Below are 15,452 nucleotides of genomic sequence, written 5' to 3' on the forward strand. Positions count from 1 at the left end.
AAGATAAAACATAAGCACATTAAACATATATAAAACATATATGTATATAAAAATATAGATAAAACATATATAATTCATCAAGTTGTTGAAAGTAAGGCAATTTTAATAGACTCAAAATAGACATTCATAAAAGTTTAAATTCTTTTATAAAGGGATACAGTGTTACTAATAATAATATATCCTGAGATTTTTGGTTCGTTAGAGGATATTTATCTTCTAGCATGCCCCCCATTTTAGGTAGATAAATCTAGCTGTTAGAGGAATTTAATGTATCTATTCTACTCTACTAAATAGTAATAGTAAGATGATGATGATGATGGTTACAATAATATTCATTGAGTGTTTTCTATGTGCAAGATAGTAAGTCACTGTACATACTTTTCTTCTAAATGAATGAGAATTCGGGTGATGTTCTTGTGTTTTCACAACAAAATGTCAACTCAGCCATTTTTCAGTCCCTCTACTTAAACTCTGCTCCTCTTCAATTGCTACTCATTAGGTTCCTGGTGGTGGCAGAAGTTCTCTCTTTCTTGGTCCATCTTCACTCACACACACACAGGAGTAAACCCTGGAAAGAACAAATTATTTGTTCATCTAATAATTGGCATATTCCTCAGATGAGTTTTCAAGACTGAATATTTTAATCGACAGTTTCTTGCACCTTGAAGATTGTTGACATGGAAATGAAGCTGAGAGTTAGATGGTTGGAATAGACCATGAATACTGTGACACATTGTTTATTTACATATGATAAAGACTACAATATTGGAAGTAAGATAAAGAACAATACAGGTCATCCAAAAAAAGAGGAGGAGAGGAAAGAAAGAAACTTGGAAGAATAGATGAGACGTTTTCACCACATGCCACATGCGACTTGATCGTGCAGCAGGAAATCTCACTGATTATAATGTGCTCTATCAGGAGCTTAAACACTCTACCTCATCCCACTTCTTTGGCAGCATCCCACTGACTGCTCCTCAGTCATTGCTCTGACATAGCTCCTAAAGCAGAAATCTATTTGTGTGCATTTATTTTGTGTGAATCTGAATTTTGAAATACTGTGTACAGAGAAGCAGATTGATTCCATTTGGATCCTCATGTGACGTGTCAGCATTCTAACTCAGTCCATCCATTTTTCAGAACGTGAGAGTCTCATTGCAGTAGCACTTTGTCAGTTAACCAAGACTGTTAGATAACTACTTTTCATTATAAATTATATTTTATGTTGTAATATTGAAACTAACATGTTACGGAGATGGGTGAAAAATTTCCACTAATTTTTCACATACAGCCTGGGCTTAGAAAGAATACTCTTGCTTGCTTTATGCCAGTGATTTGCAGAAGATATATCAGTTGAAGAATGCTGCTGTATTGCAGTACTGATATTGAAGAAATTTCTTATAAATTTACCAGCTATTCTAGTAATATGACCCACAGGTTGTATATATTTGTCATATGCATTACCAGAATAAAATAATGGTTTTCCAGAATACGCTTTCTTTCGCCAATTATCAGAACTAACCCCAAATATTTTCACTATATATTCAAGCAAATTCAGAATTAAATTTTGTAAAATCTTTTTGTTTATTTGTAATTGTTTTGAATTATCCTGTTTTATATGTATTTCCATCTTGTAAACAAATTCTCTTTGGAAATAGATAAGTTATGTTTGCATCATATGTTTAATTTCCTTTTACTTAACTGAAATGTGAATGAATGATATTTTTGAAACCACAGGTTTTGGCCCATTCATCTCCCACCCACATATACATGATATTGGTTGATATCCTTCAGTGACAATTAAAATGGAATCTTTGTTTTCAGTTATCTTTTTAATGACTTAATACTTGATTTGAACTGATGACTGAATGATTTTTCAAAAAGAAATTAGCAGTGATTTTTAAAGTTACCATTATTATTATTTCTTTTTCAGCAAGGCTAGAGAAGATCTTCTTAAAACTCAGAAAGAACGTGATTTTCATCGAATGCACCACAAGCGAGTAGTCCAGGAAAAAAACAAATTAATTAATGACCTCAAAGGGTAAACTGCTCATATCTGTTGGCATATCTATTAAAGAGTTGATTCATTAGTGTTAAGCAACTTGGCCATGGCAGAAGGTTTCAGGTAAAGTTATGTATTCACCACTTATTGAGCATCTACTGTGTGCCAGACACTGTGCTGTGTATTTGAAACACAAGTAAAGTAAGTTTAGGCTCCTGCTGTCAGGGTTCCCAGAGACTATTGGGATGTGTGATAAGGAATGAGTTAAACAGAAATGTACTGAATATACTTCTTTGTTGCTATGCCAACCAAAAGGGTGGTCACCCCAGCCAGGCTGGAGCATGAGAGGTTTCAGGAACCTATTTCCACAGGAATTGAATTCTAAAGTATGAGTTAACAGAGTGAGGGAGTGGGGTCAGCAGGGTGCTGTGGGCAGAGATGGTTCAAAGACATCAAGTCACGAAGAGACATGCACATTCACCAAATTGTAAGCATAGAGAGCAAAGTGCAGATATGGCCTGACAGGGGTGAGGTGGGGGGAGGGGCACATACTGAATGACTTTGCGTTTATGCTAAGGCCTTCAGAAATTATTCTCAAGACGTTATTCAGATTGACTTTCCCTCCTCCTGCAAAAAACCAAAAAAACACAAGAAAAGAATTTATAATCCTTAACTAAAATTCTCTTTTGCTTATTCTAGGGCAGTGCTGTCCAATAGAACTTTCTATGATGTTGTAAATATTCTATGTCTGCACTGCTCAAAACAATAGCGACTAGCCACATGTGCTAGCACTTGCAAGGTGGCTAGTACAAATGAGAAATTAGATTTCTAATTTTATTTAATTTTAATTGATTTAAGTTTAAATTTAAATAGCCGCATTTGCCTAGTTGCTACTCTACTGGACAGTGCAGCTCAAGGGTAGCAATGATAATTGCTGTCTTTTGTGGGTTATTGTGGCTATTGAAACCATTTCCATTTCTTAAGCATAGTCTGTTGCATGGAGTTTCAGAATCAATGTGCTCTCAATCTTAGCAATATATTAGAACCCAGAGTTTTTCTGATTTTTCTTTAATTGAACCTCTGTAGGAATAATGCACCACTTTAAGTGAGAGATTTACATTAACCTTTAAAAAAAGACCTTGAGAATGTTTATTTTTTGACTAATCAATACTTTTGGTCTCATATCTTGGTCTAATTTTTTTTGGTTCTTATGTCCAGATAAATTCAGAATAAAAGTTCAAAATGATTTGTTTTCTTTTTAGCATAAACCTTAACTGAGAAGTAGAATGATATAATGGAAAGAGCTAGGATTTTGGAATTAAGTAAGCATTGGAAGCCTGGCTGTACCATTTACCTTTAGGTGCCCATCATAGTTTTCTTTCTTTTGTGTAAAAATGATGATAATAAATCTTGGATTAATGTGTATAAAGTACCTGATATGGTGCCTGGAACGTGATAGATGGTCAACACTTTGCATCTGCCCTAACATTGAAAGTGTGTTGAATATATACTACTTCATCTAAATTTCCCTTTTTATGCAGGTCTCTTTTTAGAACTGTGTTTGTATTGTACTTCATTTTAAAAGTTCGTTCTTTTAAATTTGGGAATTATTCTACACTCAGGACCATAAAGAGCCCTGTGGCTCTTCTGAAGTCACGTAGGCGTTCTTTAAAGGTAGCTAAGCTTTTTCTTATCCAAAGATCAATAATTGCTGTGCCTTCATCAGGGTCAGTTACCCATTTGCCCAGAGGAAAAGCTCAAAGGTAATATTTAATAGTTTTGTGTGTGTGTGCACGTATACACACACCTATGATTAGTGAGTCTGAATCATAGCACCTTTGATTGGAAAGGTCTCAGGTTTTACCCTCTTCCCACTCTCTGTGCTACTGCAGGCAGGCTGCGGGACTTCAGCACAGTCACGCGCAGGGAAGCTGCATGCCAGTACTACTTCTTGCACTTCCTGGCTCGGTTGTGTTGACCTTTATATGCTTATTCATTTTTTTCCAATGAAAAAAAAGGAAAACAAAAGTTAGATGGAAGTCACTGATTTAACTCAATTAACCTTTAAGATGCCCTTTATTTTTCGTAGGTTGAAGTTACATTATGCGTCTTATGAACCAACCATAAGGGTGTTGCATGAGAAGCACCACACTTTACTGAAGCAGAAAATGCTGACCTCTTTGGAAAGAGACAGAGCAGTCAAGCAGGTAAAGAGACCGTCGAAGTTACCTCAAAGTGATTTTTAACCATTTATTTTTTTTATAACACACGTAGAAATAGTGGTTTTGTTTCTGAGATAAATATAAAAAAGTTTCTACCAATTGCTATGTTGCAAAAAAGATTCATTTGGAAACATTCAGAAAAAGTATTTTATCTATTTTAAACCTATAAAGATTATTATTAAGTTAAATATTATTTAACTAAAACATAAATTTATAGCAGATTATTAAAGTATAGTTAGAGGACAAAACTCAGCCATTGTGGTCAGACAACCTCGGGTTTAAATGCCAGCTTTGATAGCCATAAACATGGACCTTACTTAAACTCTTGGAACTCATATTTTTCACATGTAAAGTGTAGTCACAATGACCTACCTTTTCACATTGTTGTGAAACTTACTTGAGATAATAACTATTTGACACGCCTAGTTATTGACTCAGTTTCCAGTCATTTTTGCTATTGACCTCCTTTCCATTCTTCCTGCAGCCTTTTTGCATAGGTTAGGCCTAGGGCAGTGATGAGGACCCTTTTGTATAGAATTCAGAAAAATAAAACAGAATGTCAATGGGCCACGTTAAAAATTTGTAGCAGTTTTTTGGAAAATAAAAAACTGTGTGCCACAACTAGAAGGACCCACAACTAAAATATACAACTATGTACTGGGGGGATTTGGGGAGATAAAGCAGGAAAAAAGAAAAGATTGGCAACACTTGTTAGCTCAGGTGCCAATCTTTAAAAAAAACTGCATCTGTGCTTAACATTCTTTCATTGTTTTCTGGAGATTTTCATTTTTGGTTAAACTTTGAGAAGCTACAAAAGCTTTCATGATGGTTATACTCTTCCTTGAATGATTTTATTATTAAGACATACTTTAATCAAGTGTATTTTGTCTTTTCTTGAGTGTAATTCCTAGCTACTAAAATGTAAAACATCGCTTGTTTCTGTGCTTCTTTGTGCTTGAATTTTAATTTTATATTTTTGAAAGTCTGAATTATATTATTAGTAATATTGCGTACAATGAGTTTAATAATAATTTACATTTTTATGGCGTTATATGTCAAACCTTCAGAATTCATATCCCTGCTCCTCTTCATCTAACCTGTCCCCTCGCCTTCCAACTAGAGGCACAGCTCTACGTCTTGGAGCACAGTGAGCTGGGTTCAGGTCACTCCTACCTCTTGTCCTGCCACAGGCCCAGCTTAGACTTTTGCTACCCATCTTAACTCTTCTTATCCCGTGGTCTCATGCTTGTCTCCCTGTTACCCTTCTCCAGGGAGGAATCCATCAGGGGCTGCCATATATTCCCAGTGACCACATATGCTTTGACATCTTTGACAGACCCATCAGATGGCGTCTCACTATTCAAGGATACCAGAGCCTTTCAGGCATCAGTGCTGGCAAGTGCCTACACTCCCCTTGAGACTGTTGATTTCTGCATCTGTACCCTGTCCAGTACTGGATCTGCCACTCATCTTCTGTGAGATTCGGGCTGAATTGTCTTCCTGGAAGGGCCATCCGTTCCTCTCTCTCTAATATGAGAGGAATTTCTGAGGTTAGATCAAAGGCTGTAAATGAGAACATATTTAGGCCACATTCGTTCTTTGGGTTTCCGATTGCCCCTCACTGGTTTGGTTAAAAGAGCTAAGAATTGGGAGTGGTAAGTCTGAGTCCCAGCTGTGCTGCGTAGTAGCCACGTAAGTAAACATTCAAGTCATTTTACATATATGTCTATTTTCTTGCCTATTAAATAGAGATAAAATTACTTGCCTTATGATATGTATCTAAAATGAAAAGATGTTTAAAAAATTAAAATCACTCTCTCTATGAGGCACAGTTGAATTTTACACACTACCATTCAGATGTGCAAAAAACTTTATCTTTATCCCCTGCAACTTATTTTATTTTGTCCTTGAACTCCTATTCCTGCAGAAGGCAAAGGAAAACATGACCTGTTATTAAAGACTGTTTAGGTCTTTCTTGGTTAAAACAGTCTCTGAGTTCAACACAGGGTGTTTGAATGATATATTAACTGACTGTTTAGCTAAAACATAACTATCAGTGTTAATTTTCTGTCTTCAAATGGCATTTTCTTATCCTTATTCTTCCCTGGATGGTTTCTAGTACAAAGGGGCACTTATGCTTCCATATGGCCTGAAGTCTGCATACTATCCTCTTGGCCTTCACTTTCTCATGTAGTGTGACTGGTTTGGTCATATTCTTGGTGTTGGGGTCTGTGGTTCTGGGTGGTTCTTTTGAGTGCGAACCAAAAAGAACTTGCTAACTCCCTGGCCTCTGCCACAGCATCTGTGAGATCCTTGGCATATGTGGCTTCATTGTCCGGACTCTCATCCTTTTTCTGGTTTAGTGCTTCAAATGTTAAAATTTTCACATACCCGCTGAGACCTGTTGAGACTTCTGATTTCCCTATACTGCAAACACAAGCCATGGACAATTTGGAAATCATTTGAAATCTACCTACATAGACACACCTCCTTCAGTCAATTTTCAGACACCACTTGGAGGGTATTATATTTTTCCAGCACAATGCAAAATATGAAGCTCTCTTTGAGAGGCTGTCAATTTTCTTAGAACATTCTCTGAGCAGGTAGGGGGAAGTATAGCCTATGCTCGGAGTATCCCTGAACTTTCCGACTTTCTGTGTCCTTTGCTTCCAACAAATCCCCCACTTAGATTTTTAGCTTGAGAGATGAACCAGGTCATTCATATCTGAACCCTTTATACTTCTTTGTTCTATTGGATGGGATAGCTTCCTGTCCTCTTCTACATTATTGGTCACTCTACATCCCCATTTGTCCCAGACAGTACTAATTTACACCTTTTGTCATGCAGTATAATAGCTTCCACTTTTATCCTAAAAGAAATCTCAATTTGAAGAATACTAATGGGAAAGTTCTAAAGAGTTTATTTCCTGTTATCTAAAAAGGAGCAGTTAGGATCTAGAAATAGCTTTCCTCTCTCTATCAAGTCTGCTGTTCAAGATGTTAGATTCACTATGATTTGAGAAAGTCATATTTGCATAAGATATGCCATTTCTGCCATCATAGATTTCACTATGGACAATGCTAATACTGGGCACTTGGATGCTCTTCTAGATCTGTTTTATGGCTGTCAACAGAAAGTAGACGTGGCAGCTGCCATTCTCAGGATGGATTCTGTATTATCCACGCTTCCTTACGTCAGCAGATTTTGTTTAAGATCCAAAATGGGTACACATGATTGATGGAACCTATGCAGTATTGTTAGTATCCTAGTTACGAGAAAGAATGGATAAGTATCTGATATCTATAGTGAAAGGTAGAAGATTCACAATTCACTAAACCCAAGGTGCTGAGTGTCCAAAATGACTGTCAGATATCCCTTACACCAGTCTAACCCTAGGATCAATTAGCATATTCTCCAAATTAGGACTGGGAATATAGTCTCAGTCCTATCAGCTCTGTCTTTGGAGAACAAGCCAAGGTTGCCATTTAATGAACTGAACCTTTTTGGGAACCCTTCACACAGAGAATGATTCATTGCTAACAAGTCTCTTTTTCTGGTTATACAGCCATGGATTAACCTTTTAACTTGAATTTAAGTGTGTTGTGAAGCTGTAGAATGAATTTATATAAAATATTTTAAAGTGAAAATATTTAAAAATACGTGAAAAGTTCCTCTATGATCCAACGTTGAAGATATATCAACTTTTATGCTTATTTTTTGATTATGTCTTTATTTCAGTATTTGATGTAGTTATGCTTTGAGAATTCAATTCTAACCAAAACTTTTAGGATGTGAGCTTAGATCAGTAAGAAGTATCTTATGTTTTCTGTCTGGATACCTAATCATCACTTCCTTAAAAGCCTTATCTTAATGAACATTTAGCTCACTATGTTTCTCTTTAAATATACAGATATCTCAAATACTTTGCATAAAGAAGGGTTAGAATTTAGAATATTTAATGTTATTCAGTTTATATATAAAAGATTGAAAATACAGTATGAGAGGACAAAAGTCTAATAGTATGTGTTTTCAGATTCTTTTTGTAGATAATAAACAGTGTAACAACTTTTAGATTTATTTAAATCTTGTAGAAAAATCTATAATGTAATTATTTTCAGTTTTATAAAATTAGTGAAAATGTTCAAAATTCTTAATTAGAGCCCCATGTTTGAAAAAAGACAAAATATAATTTATTTGTTAGTGTATGTATAAATAACAAATTACATTTTATCTTTTTTGTATCATGAGGCTCTAATTCAGGAGATATTCTAAAAATTATATGTATTTCCTAGGTCTGTCTGCTGAGAGGGTCTAGAAGTAATGACACTCCAATAGCAACAAATATACCCAGTGCTCAGATAGCAGTTTCTAATACCATTCTCTAATAAAAGGAAGTAGGGCTCCTTGGAGAAGTGGCTGATTGTAGGCTGGGCACAGAAAATACAAGATGAACTTGTACCATTTGGAGGATCTTGTGCTAGAAAGTTAGGAGCTGTTCAAAAAGTAAATAAGAAAGGGAGAAAGAAAGAAAGGAAGAAAGAAAATACCCAACAAAACAATGGGGTATGTCAAGGGACAGAAGAACTTTTGTGGGTGTCTACAGAGGTAGATGGACCACCAACCAAATTTGGTTTGAATTTTGAGCCTGATGATGCCATACACTCACCAAGAGGGTATGAAAGCATTTATTATTTACATATGTTAATTCTCTGGGGAGAGCAGCACATGCCTGCCATGCTAGTCTGAAATGAGAAAGCAAGGAAAGGAGACTGGCTTTTATTGTGGTTAGAATTGGGGGGTCAGGGCAAGAGTTCTCATGTGAGAGCAGGGGCTTGTATGGTTTGAATCTCCCACCAATGCCAAAGGAGGCAGCACCCAGGCTTTCTTAACAGCTCGTGCAGATTGGGACACAAAGAAAACTGGGTGAGTAAAGCTTAAAAGCTGTTAGCAGTCAAACATCAAAAAATGGAGTCAGACTCATTACAGGAATCAAGCCTGAAACAGTTCCCAGTGGTCAAATTTGGAACAATTTGAGCAATGAAATAAATAATGTAGTACTGGATTATAATCTAAAGTATAAAATAAATGTCTATGAGTTAATAATGATGTAAATAAATGATTGAGTATATAAATGCGGGAGAAGAAAAATACCTTCCTTAAAGAAGAAGCCCAAATGACATATGTAGATATTCTTCCCCTCAATGAAGGGAAGCTTAACTCTTCAGCTGTTAAGTGTTGGTTGCACTTAATGACTTGCTTCCAAAAGTACAGTGGAAATGGGAAAAAAGTAACTCTATAGTGGAGAAGCCTGGCAAATACTACTTCAGGAAGATGATCAAGGTTAATATTATCAGTGTTTAATTGTGTTGATATCATGTACCCTTGATGTGATGTGCCAATAATGGTACTTCCACTCTGTGGTCTTCTTCCCCAAAACCTATAATTCCAGTCTAACCATGAGAAAACATCAGACAAACCCAAATTTATGGACATTTTGAAAAATATTACCTGACCAGTACTCCTCAAAATTGTTGAGGTCATCCACATCAGAGAGTGTCTGAGAAACTGTTCCAGTCCAGTGGAGGCTAAGAAGACACGATGATTAAATGTAACATAGCATCCTGGATGGGATGCTGGAACAGAAAAATTAAATTAGTAAAACATTAATGAAATCAGAACAAAATATGGACTTTCATTAATAATAACGTATCCATATTGGTTCATTACTTGTGACAAACGTCCCATGGTAATGCATAACCTTAACAGGGAGAACAGGGTGCAGTATATACAGGAGGTCTCTGTACTATATTTTCAACTTTTATGTAAATTTTACACTATTCTAGATAAGAAGTGCATTTAAAAAAATCTTATAATCCATTTGGCTTCTAAAAACAGGTATGAAGTTTTCCATTCTTTTTTAACCGGGTATTTTATGAGCACTAATCCATGGGTTACAATTTATTATCTGCTATTTTCTATTAATAAAGACATGTTGCTACTCAGTGATAGTAGAAAAATGTGTATATCTGTATATAATTAAACAGATGGTATTTTGTGTTGGTATAATCATATACAATGAGGGATGAGATAGCTTTATATGGCTGAATTTTGAATTTAAATCTATTGTTTGGGAAATATAGGTAAATGGTATGCCACCCAACTAACAAATCTTCTTAATTATAAAATATGTTTCATAAAACAAGGAGTGTCTGTGAGTGGAAAATGAGCTAAAAGTTTTAGGAGTAACAACAGTCTTTTCATATTTTGCTTCTCAACTAATGCTTACCTCATCTTTTATGGACATAAAGGTGAATTAAGTTTTGTTAAGCAATTTTGACAGAGAAGAAACTCTCTCAAAGGAGAGACCTGATTGTCATTCAAAGTGTGCAGCGAGTATTCTTGATTCAAGAAACTATGCTATCAAATAAATGTTTCAGATGCTTATCCATATAGATACTTGATAATTGCCTGTGGAATTGAATTTAAGCTTAAAAGTATGTTTTTCTTTTGTTGCAGTTCACGTTTAATTTTTTTAAATACAGAGAAATTAATCCAAGAGGGATTAATATTTTTTATATTTTGCAAACAATATTTAAACATTACATTTTTAAACTTTTTTTTGAGTCATTTAGTATATAACCCTCCATCTTTGAATTTTGTTTTTTAGATTTCTGGACTTCAAGCATCGTGGAGGCTTATGGATACAGGACATGATATCTATGTTCCTGAAATTAGAGGTAAAAGTAAAATGTGATGAAACTCTAACAATATTGGTTAGTGATTTCTCAACCTTATTAGAGCTCAAAATTCTAGAGATATTTAAAAGTGAATAAATGGTTTGGCAACTATTTTACAAATTAAAATGTTAATGAAATGATCAAGGGGAAATATAGGTATGATACTGTATAGATTAATTTTAGGGAAAAATATGAGTAAATCATAATGGAGGACTTCTGCTTCTGGCCGTGATGGAGTACCTGGTGCTAGACTAGCCTTCTCCCCATAAATAACCCTAAAAACTAGACTCTGTAGATGAGACAACTACTTTTAGCCACTGGAAAACAGCACAAATCACAGAAGGCAAGTGACAGAAGGAAAATTTATAACTTGAGCCATCACCACGGCTTTGTGACTGAGGAAATTTCCAAAGCAAGCTCTATGGAGGTGGAGGTCAGGAAGAGCATGGCTGTCCTCCATGATCTGAAAAGGCAAAGGTCGTAGTTTACAAGTTGTTGAAGCAACAAGATCTTAGGAAAGGACACCAGATGAGAGAGTGCTGCAATGAATAGTGCCCAGTTTCTGAGGGAGTTCACTATGAGTCCTTAGTTGACGGCTGGGCTACACATGCAAGACTGCCTGAGACCTACCGGAGAGAGAAGATTCTCTTGGACTAAGAGGGGCCCAGGGATTCTAGAGGTTAAGCAGTGATGAGAGACATTGGAGTTCTGGCCATGCCTGGATGGAGAGACCTCTTTAACACTGTAAGACCATCTTAACATTCAGCATTCTATACCCACCCAATAAAGCCCACAACAAAGCCTACCCAGAATTTCTAGGGGAGACAGAGGTTAGAGTTTGAATCTTGCAAAGTTAGAGAGCCTTGGGAAATATTTAGGGATTTCCATGGATCCACCCTAACAAAGCACAAAATTAAGCCTAGAATTTCAAGATGATCGTCAAAAAATTAAACTGCCTACTAGAACAATAACCAATGCCCTTCAGAGGAAGACAGTTTCCCAGTACATAATTAAACACTTCTAGATATGTTATTGAAACAGGAAAATGTGATCTACAATCAAGACAAAAAGTGATAAATGGAAACTTACACCAAGATCACCCAGGTGTTGGATTTAGCAGATAAAAATGCTAAAGTACCTATTTTGGATATGATCAAGGACTTAAAAGAAAATATGACATTAATGAGTGAAGAGATTGGGAATCTTGGCACATAAACGGAAACCAAAAAAAAAAAAAAAGGAAATAGAAATTCTAGTACTGAAAAACACAATAACTAAAATGAAAATTTTATACTTCACAACAGATTGGAGATGATAAGTGTCAGTGAATTTTAAGAGACATTGATAAAAATCCTCTAAAGGAGAGAGAGAAAATAATGGAAGGGAAACTTGCCTATTTAACACGTATGTAATTGCAATCTCAAAGGGGAAAAGAGTGAGAATAGGGCATAAAAATATTTAAACAAAAGATGACTGAAAATTTTCCAAATTTGATGTAAAACATCAACTTAGAGACCCCTCAAAAAACAGCTAACTATAAACACAAAAAATCATGCCTGGATGCATTACATTCAACTGTTGAAAATTTAAGAGAGAAAATCTTTTGAAAGCAGCAAAAGAGAAAAGACATATTACATGCAGGGGAACAATAATACAAATAAAGGCTGATTTCTCATCAGAAATGATGGAATCTAGAAGCAATGAAATGGCATCTTTAAAATGTAGGAAAATTTTAGGTCAGAATTCTATATCCAATAAAAAGATCCTTCAAAAATTAGAGTGAAGTACAGACATTTTCATATAAATGAAAGCTAAGAGATTTTGTGGCAAGTCTTTGTGAAATGCAGGATATACTGAGGAATTTTCTTTGGGCTGAAAGAAAAGTATGCCGGAAGGAAGCGCAGATCTACAGAATTGAATACAGAGACTTAGAAGTGTGAAATTCTGATTAATGTAAAGATTAAGTTTTCCTCTTCTTAATTTTCTTAAAAGAAAAGTGACTAATAAAAACAAAATTTATAGCATTGCAAGGTACTGTTTATAAGGTAGGTAAAAGATAAGAAAATAATAATTTTGGAGGTGGTGCTAATGTTCTATGTCTTGATTTTGATGGTGGTTATATGCTTACTTATCTTTGTCAAAATTTCCCCAACTCTACTTGGGGGAAATGTACACTTTTTATTGTCTGTAAATTATACCTCGATAAAATTGATTTAAAACAGAATGATGGGAAACACTAAAATATAGAAAGACTGCAAAATGGTGAGTATTCTTAGTATAACATCCCGTTGTTTCCAGATGACTATTTAAGGATGTTCTCTTATTAATTAAACCTTAAGAGCAATATATAGCATTCTCATATTTGAAATTTCTTCTTAGCCTTGATTCAATAGTTCCTTTCCTAATATTTTATGTTAAAGAAATATTAGTTATACTCACTGATGTGTAAAGAGACTCTGCACAAGAATGTTTATTGCAGTCACGTCTATAGTAACAAAACAATACAGGCAATCTTAATGTGTAACCATGAGTGAATATTTAAATAGAGTTGATCACACAGTACGGGGAAAGTCTTTAAAAATGATACGTAAGAAAATGCTCATGTTACAATATTAAGAAAGAAAGACATATAGGGGCATGTCTGTTAAATATATGCAAAGAAAAATTATTGGAGGATGCACACCAAAATGCTTACATAATTTTCTTTGGGTGATATGATTATTTCTATATTTTTTCCTTATTGCATTTTTTTTACAAAGAATAAGTATTTTCATTTGTATCAAAAAATTGTTTCATATGTGGATAACTTTCAAAAAGAATACAATTAGATATAAATATTAAAGGATGATATAAAGTTGTCATAATCTCAGGAACTCTAACTCCCAAAAAATGAGTAAAGAGTGCCCAAAAAAAAAATATATAAGAAGGTTTGAAGGCTTAAAGTTTGAGGAATTTTGTGCATTGAGTTGATGCTTGCATCAGTTAATTTCTAATGCTACCTTCTACTCTAATAGCTTGTCATTTTACATGTTTATCTTTGTCATCTCTATTAAAATAAACTGGTGGTTTATAGATAACTCCTCTGTGAAATTATCTCTTGGTATTTAGTCTAATTCATGAATGAACACATTGCATATTTTTCTAGGCTGACATGTAATAAGGTACTTTGAAGATCAAGTTTGTAATTATATTTTGATCTCATGATATTTTGAAGGGGCTTTTGATCAGAAGGAATCAATGCCAACCCAACATGAAGAAATAGGTTCTTTCAGTTGCATGATCCCAATTACTGAATACAATTAACTTCTTGAATTCTGTACTGCATAATTTTGTGCTTCTTAGAAACGTGTACTCTAGTGTCAGATATGGGACTTGCGGTACCTTTGCCTAAGTTTCTGGGGTCAGCATTTGGCTGTGTGATCTGACTGTCATCACTGATTGATCAACTTGGAGCCTTACTTAACCAGGGATTATAATTTGAAAAGAAATTGGTTTATTAATTAACTGGTTGTTCCTCATAAATCCTGCTGTTTTTCATAACTATGTTCATATATTTAACTCCCTCCTTCTTCATTTTCTTATTTTGGTTTAATTTTTTGTTTTCTTTTTAAGATTGGCACCTGGGCTAACAACTGTTGCCAGTCTTTTTTTTTTTTTTTCCTGCTTTATCTTCCCAAACGCCCCCTATACACAGCTGTATATCTTAGTTGCAGGTCCTTCCAGTTGTGGGATGTGGGACGCCACCTCAATGTGGCCTGACGAGCGGTGCCATGTTCGCGCCCAGGATCCGAACCCTGGGCCGCTGCAGTGGAGTGTGCGAACTTAACCACTCGGCTACGGAGCCGGCCCCTGGTTTAATTTTTAAAATCTTTTATTTGTCTGTCTTTCTGGCTGTTATTCATCTATCCAACCATCCATTTATTTTGGGCAGAGATTGATATGACAGTAAAGATGCTTCAGATTAAGTGTTATTCACTCTGTAGTTAGGGAACAATGAATTGATTGTCATTTACTCTGAGCTTTAAGAAGAAGACTGTTAATCTAAATTTAGAGGATAAGACAAAAATTAGATTCATTTGGATTAGAGTTATCAAAGAATTTTAAACATGCTGTGGTTTTTTTTTTTTTTTTTGAGAAAGATTAGCCCTGAGCTAACATCTGTTGCCAATCCTCCTCTTTTTGCTGAGGAAGATTGGCCCTGAGGTAACATCTGTGTCTATCTTCCTCTATTTTATATGTGGGACACTGCCATAGCATGGCTTGATGAGCAATGTGTAGGTCCACGCCGGGATCTGAACCAGCAAACACCAGGCCACCAAAGTGGAGTGTGCATACCTAACTGCTATGCCACTGGGCTGGTCCCCACACCATATTTTTTGACTATCAAAGTGACATGCTTATTATAGAGAATTTTTAAATTATAAAATGTATTTTAAAACGATCTATAATTGCTACCACCCAGAGAAAATATTGTTAATACTTTAGTACTC

At 35.2% G+C, this 15,452-nt stretch overlaps 1 protein-coding gene across 7 annotated transcripts in view; it reads left to right on the forward strand.

Moving 5' to 3' along the window:
• SPAG16 (sperm associated antigen 16) overlaps positions 1–15,452 on the forward strand; it is a 1,020,255-nt gene that overhangs the window by 147,195 nt on the left and 857,608 nt on the right. For 6 of the 7 annotated variants that reach the window (XM_070618199.1, XM_070618198.1, XM_070618200.1 and 3 more), the window contains 3 exons: positions 1,934–2,041; positions 4,092–4,209; positions 10,893–10,962. In XM_070618199.1, coding sequence (XP_070474300.1) covers positions 1,934–2,041; positions 4,092–4,209; positions 10,893–10,962 — 296 coding nt within the window. The remainder of the gene's footprint in view (positions 1–1,933; positions 2,042–4,091; positions 4,210–10,892; positions 10,963–15,452) is intronic. The other variant, XM_070618195.1, reaches the window with a different exon arrangement.

The sequence above is a fragment of the Equus przewalskii genome, chromosome 5 (genome assembly GCF_037783145.1).
Source record: "Equus przewalskii isolate Varuska chromosome 5, EquPr2, whole genome shotgun sequence".
Taxonomy (NCBI): Eukaryota; Metazoa; Chordata; class Mammalia; order Perissodactyla; family Equidae; genus Equus; species Equus przewalskii.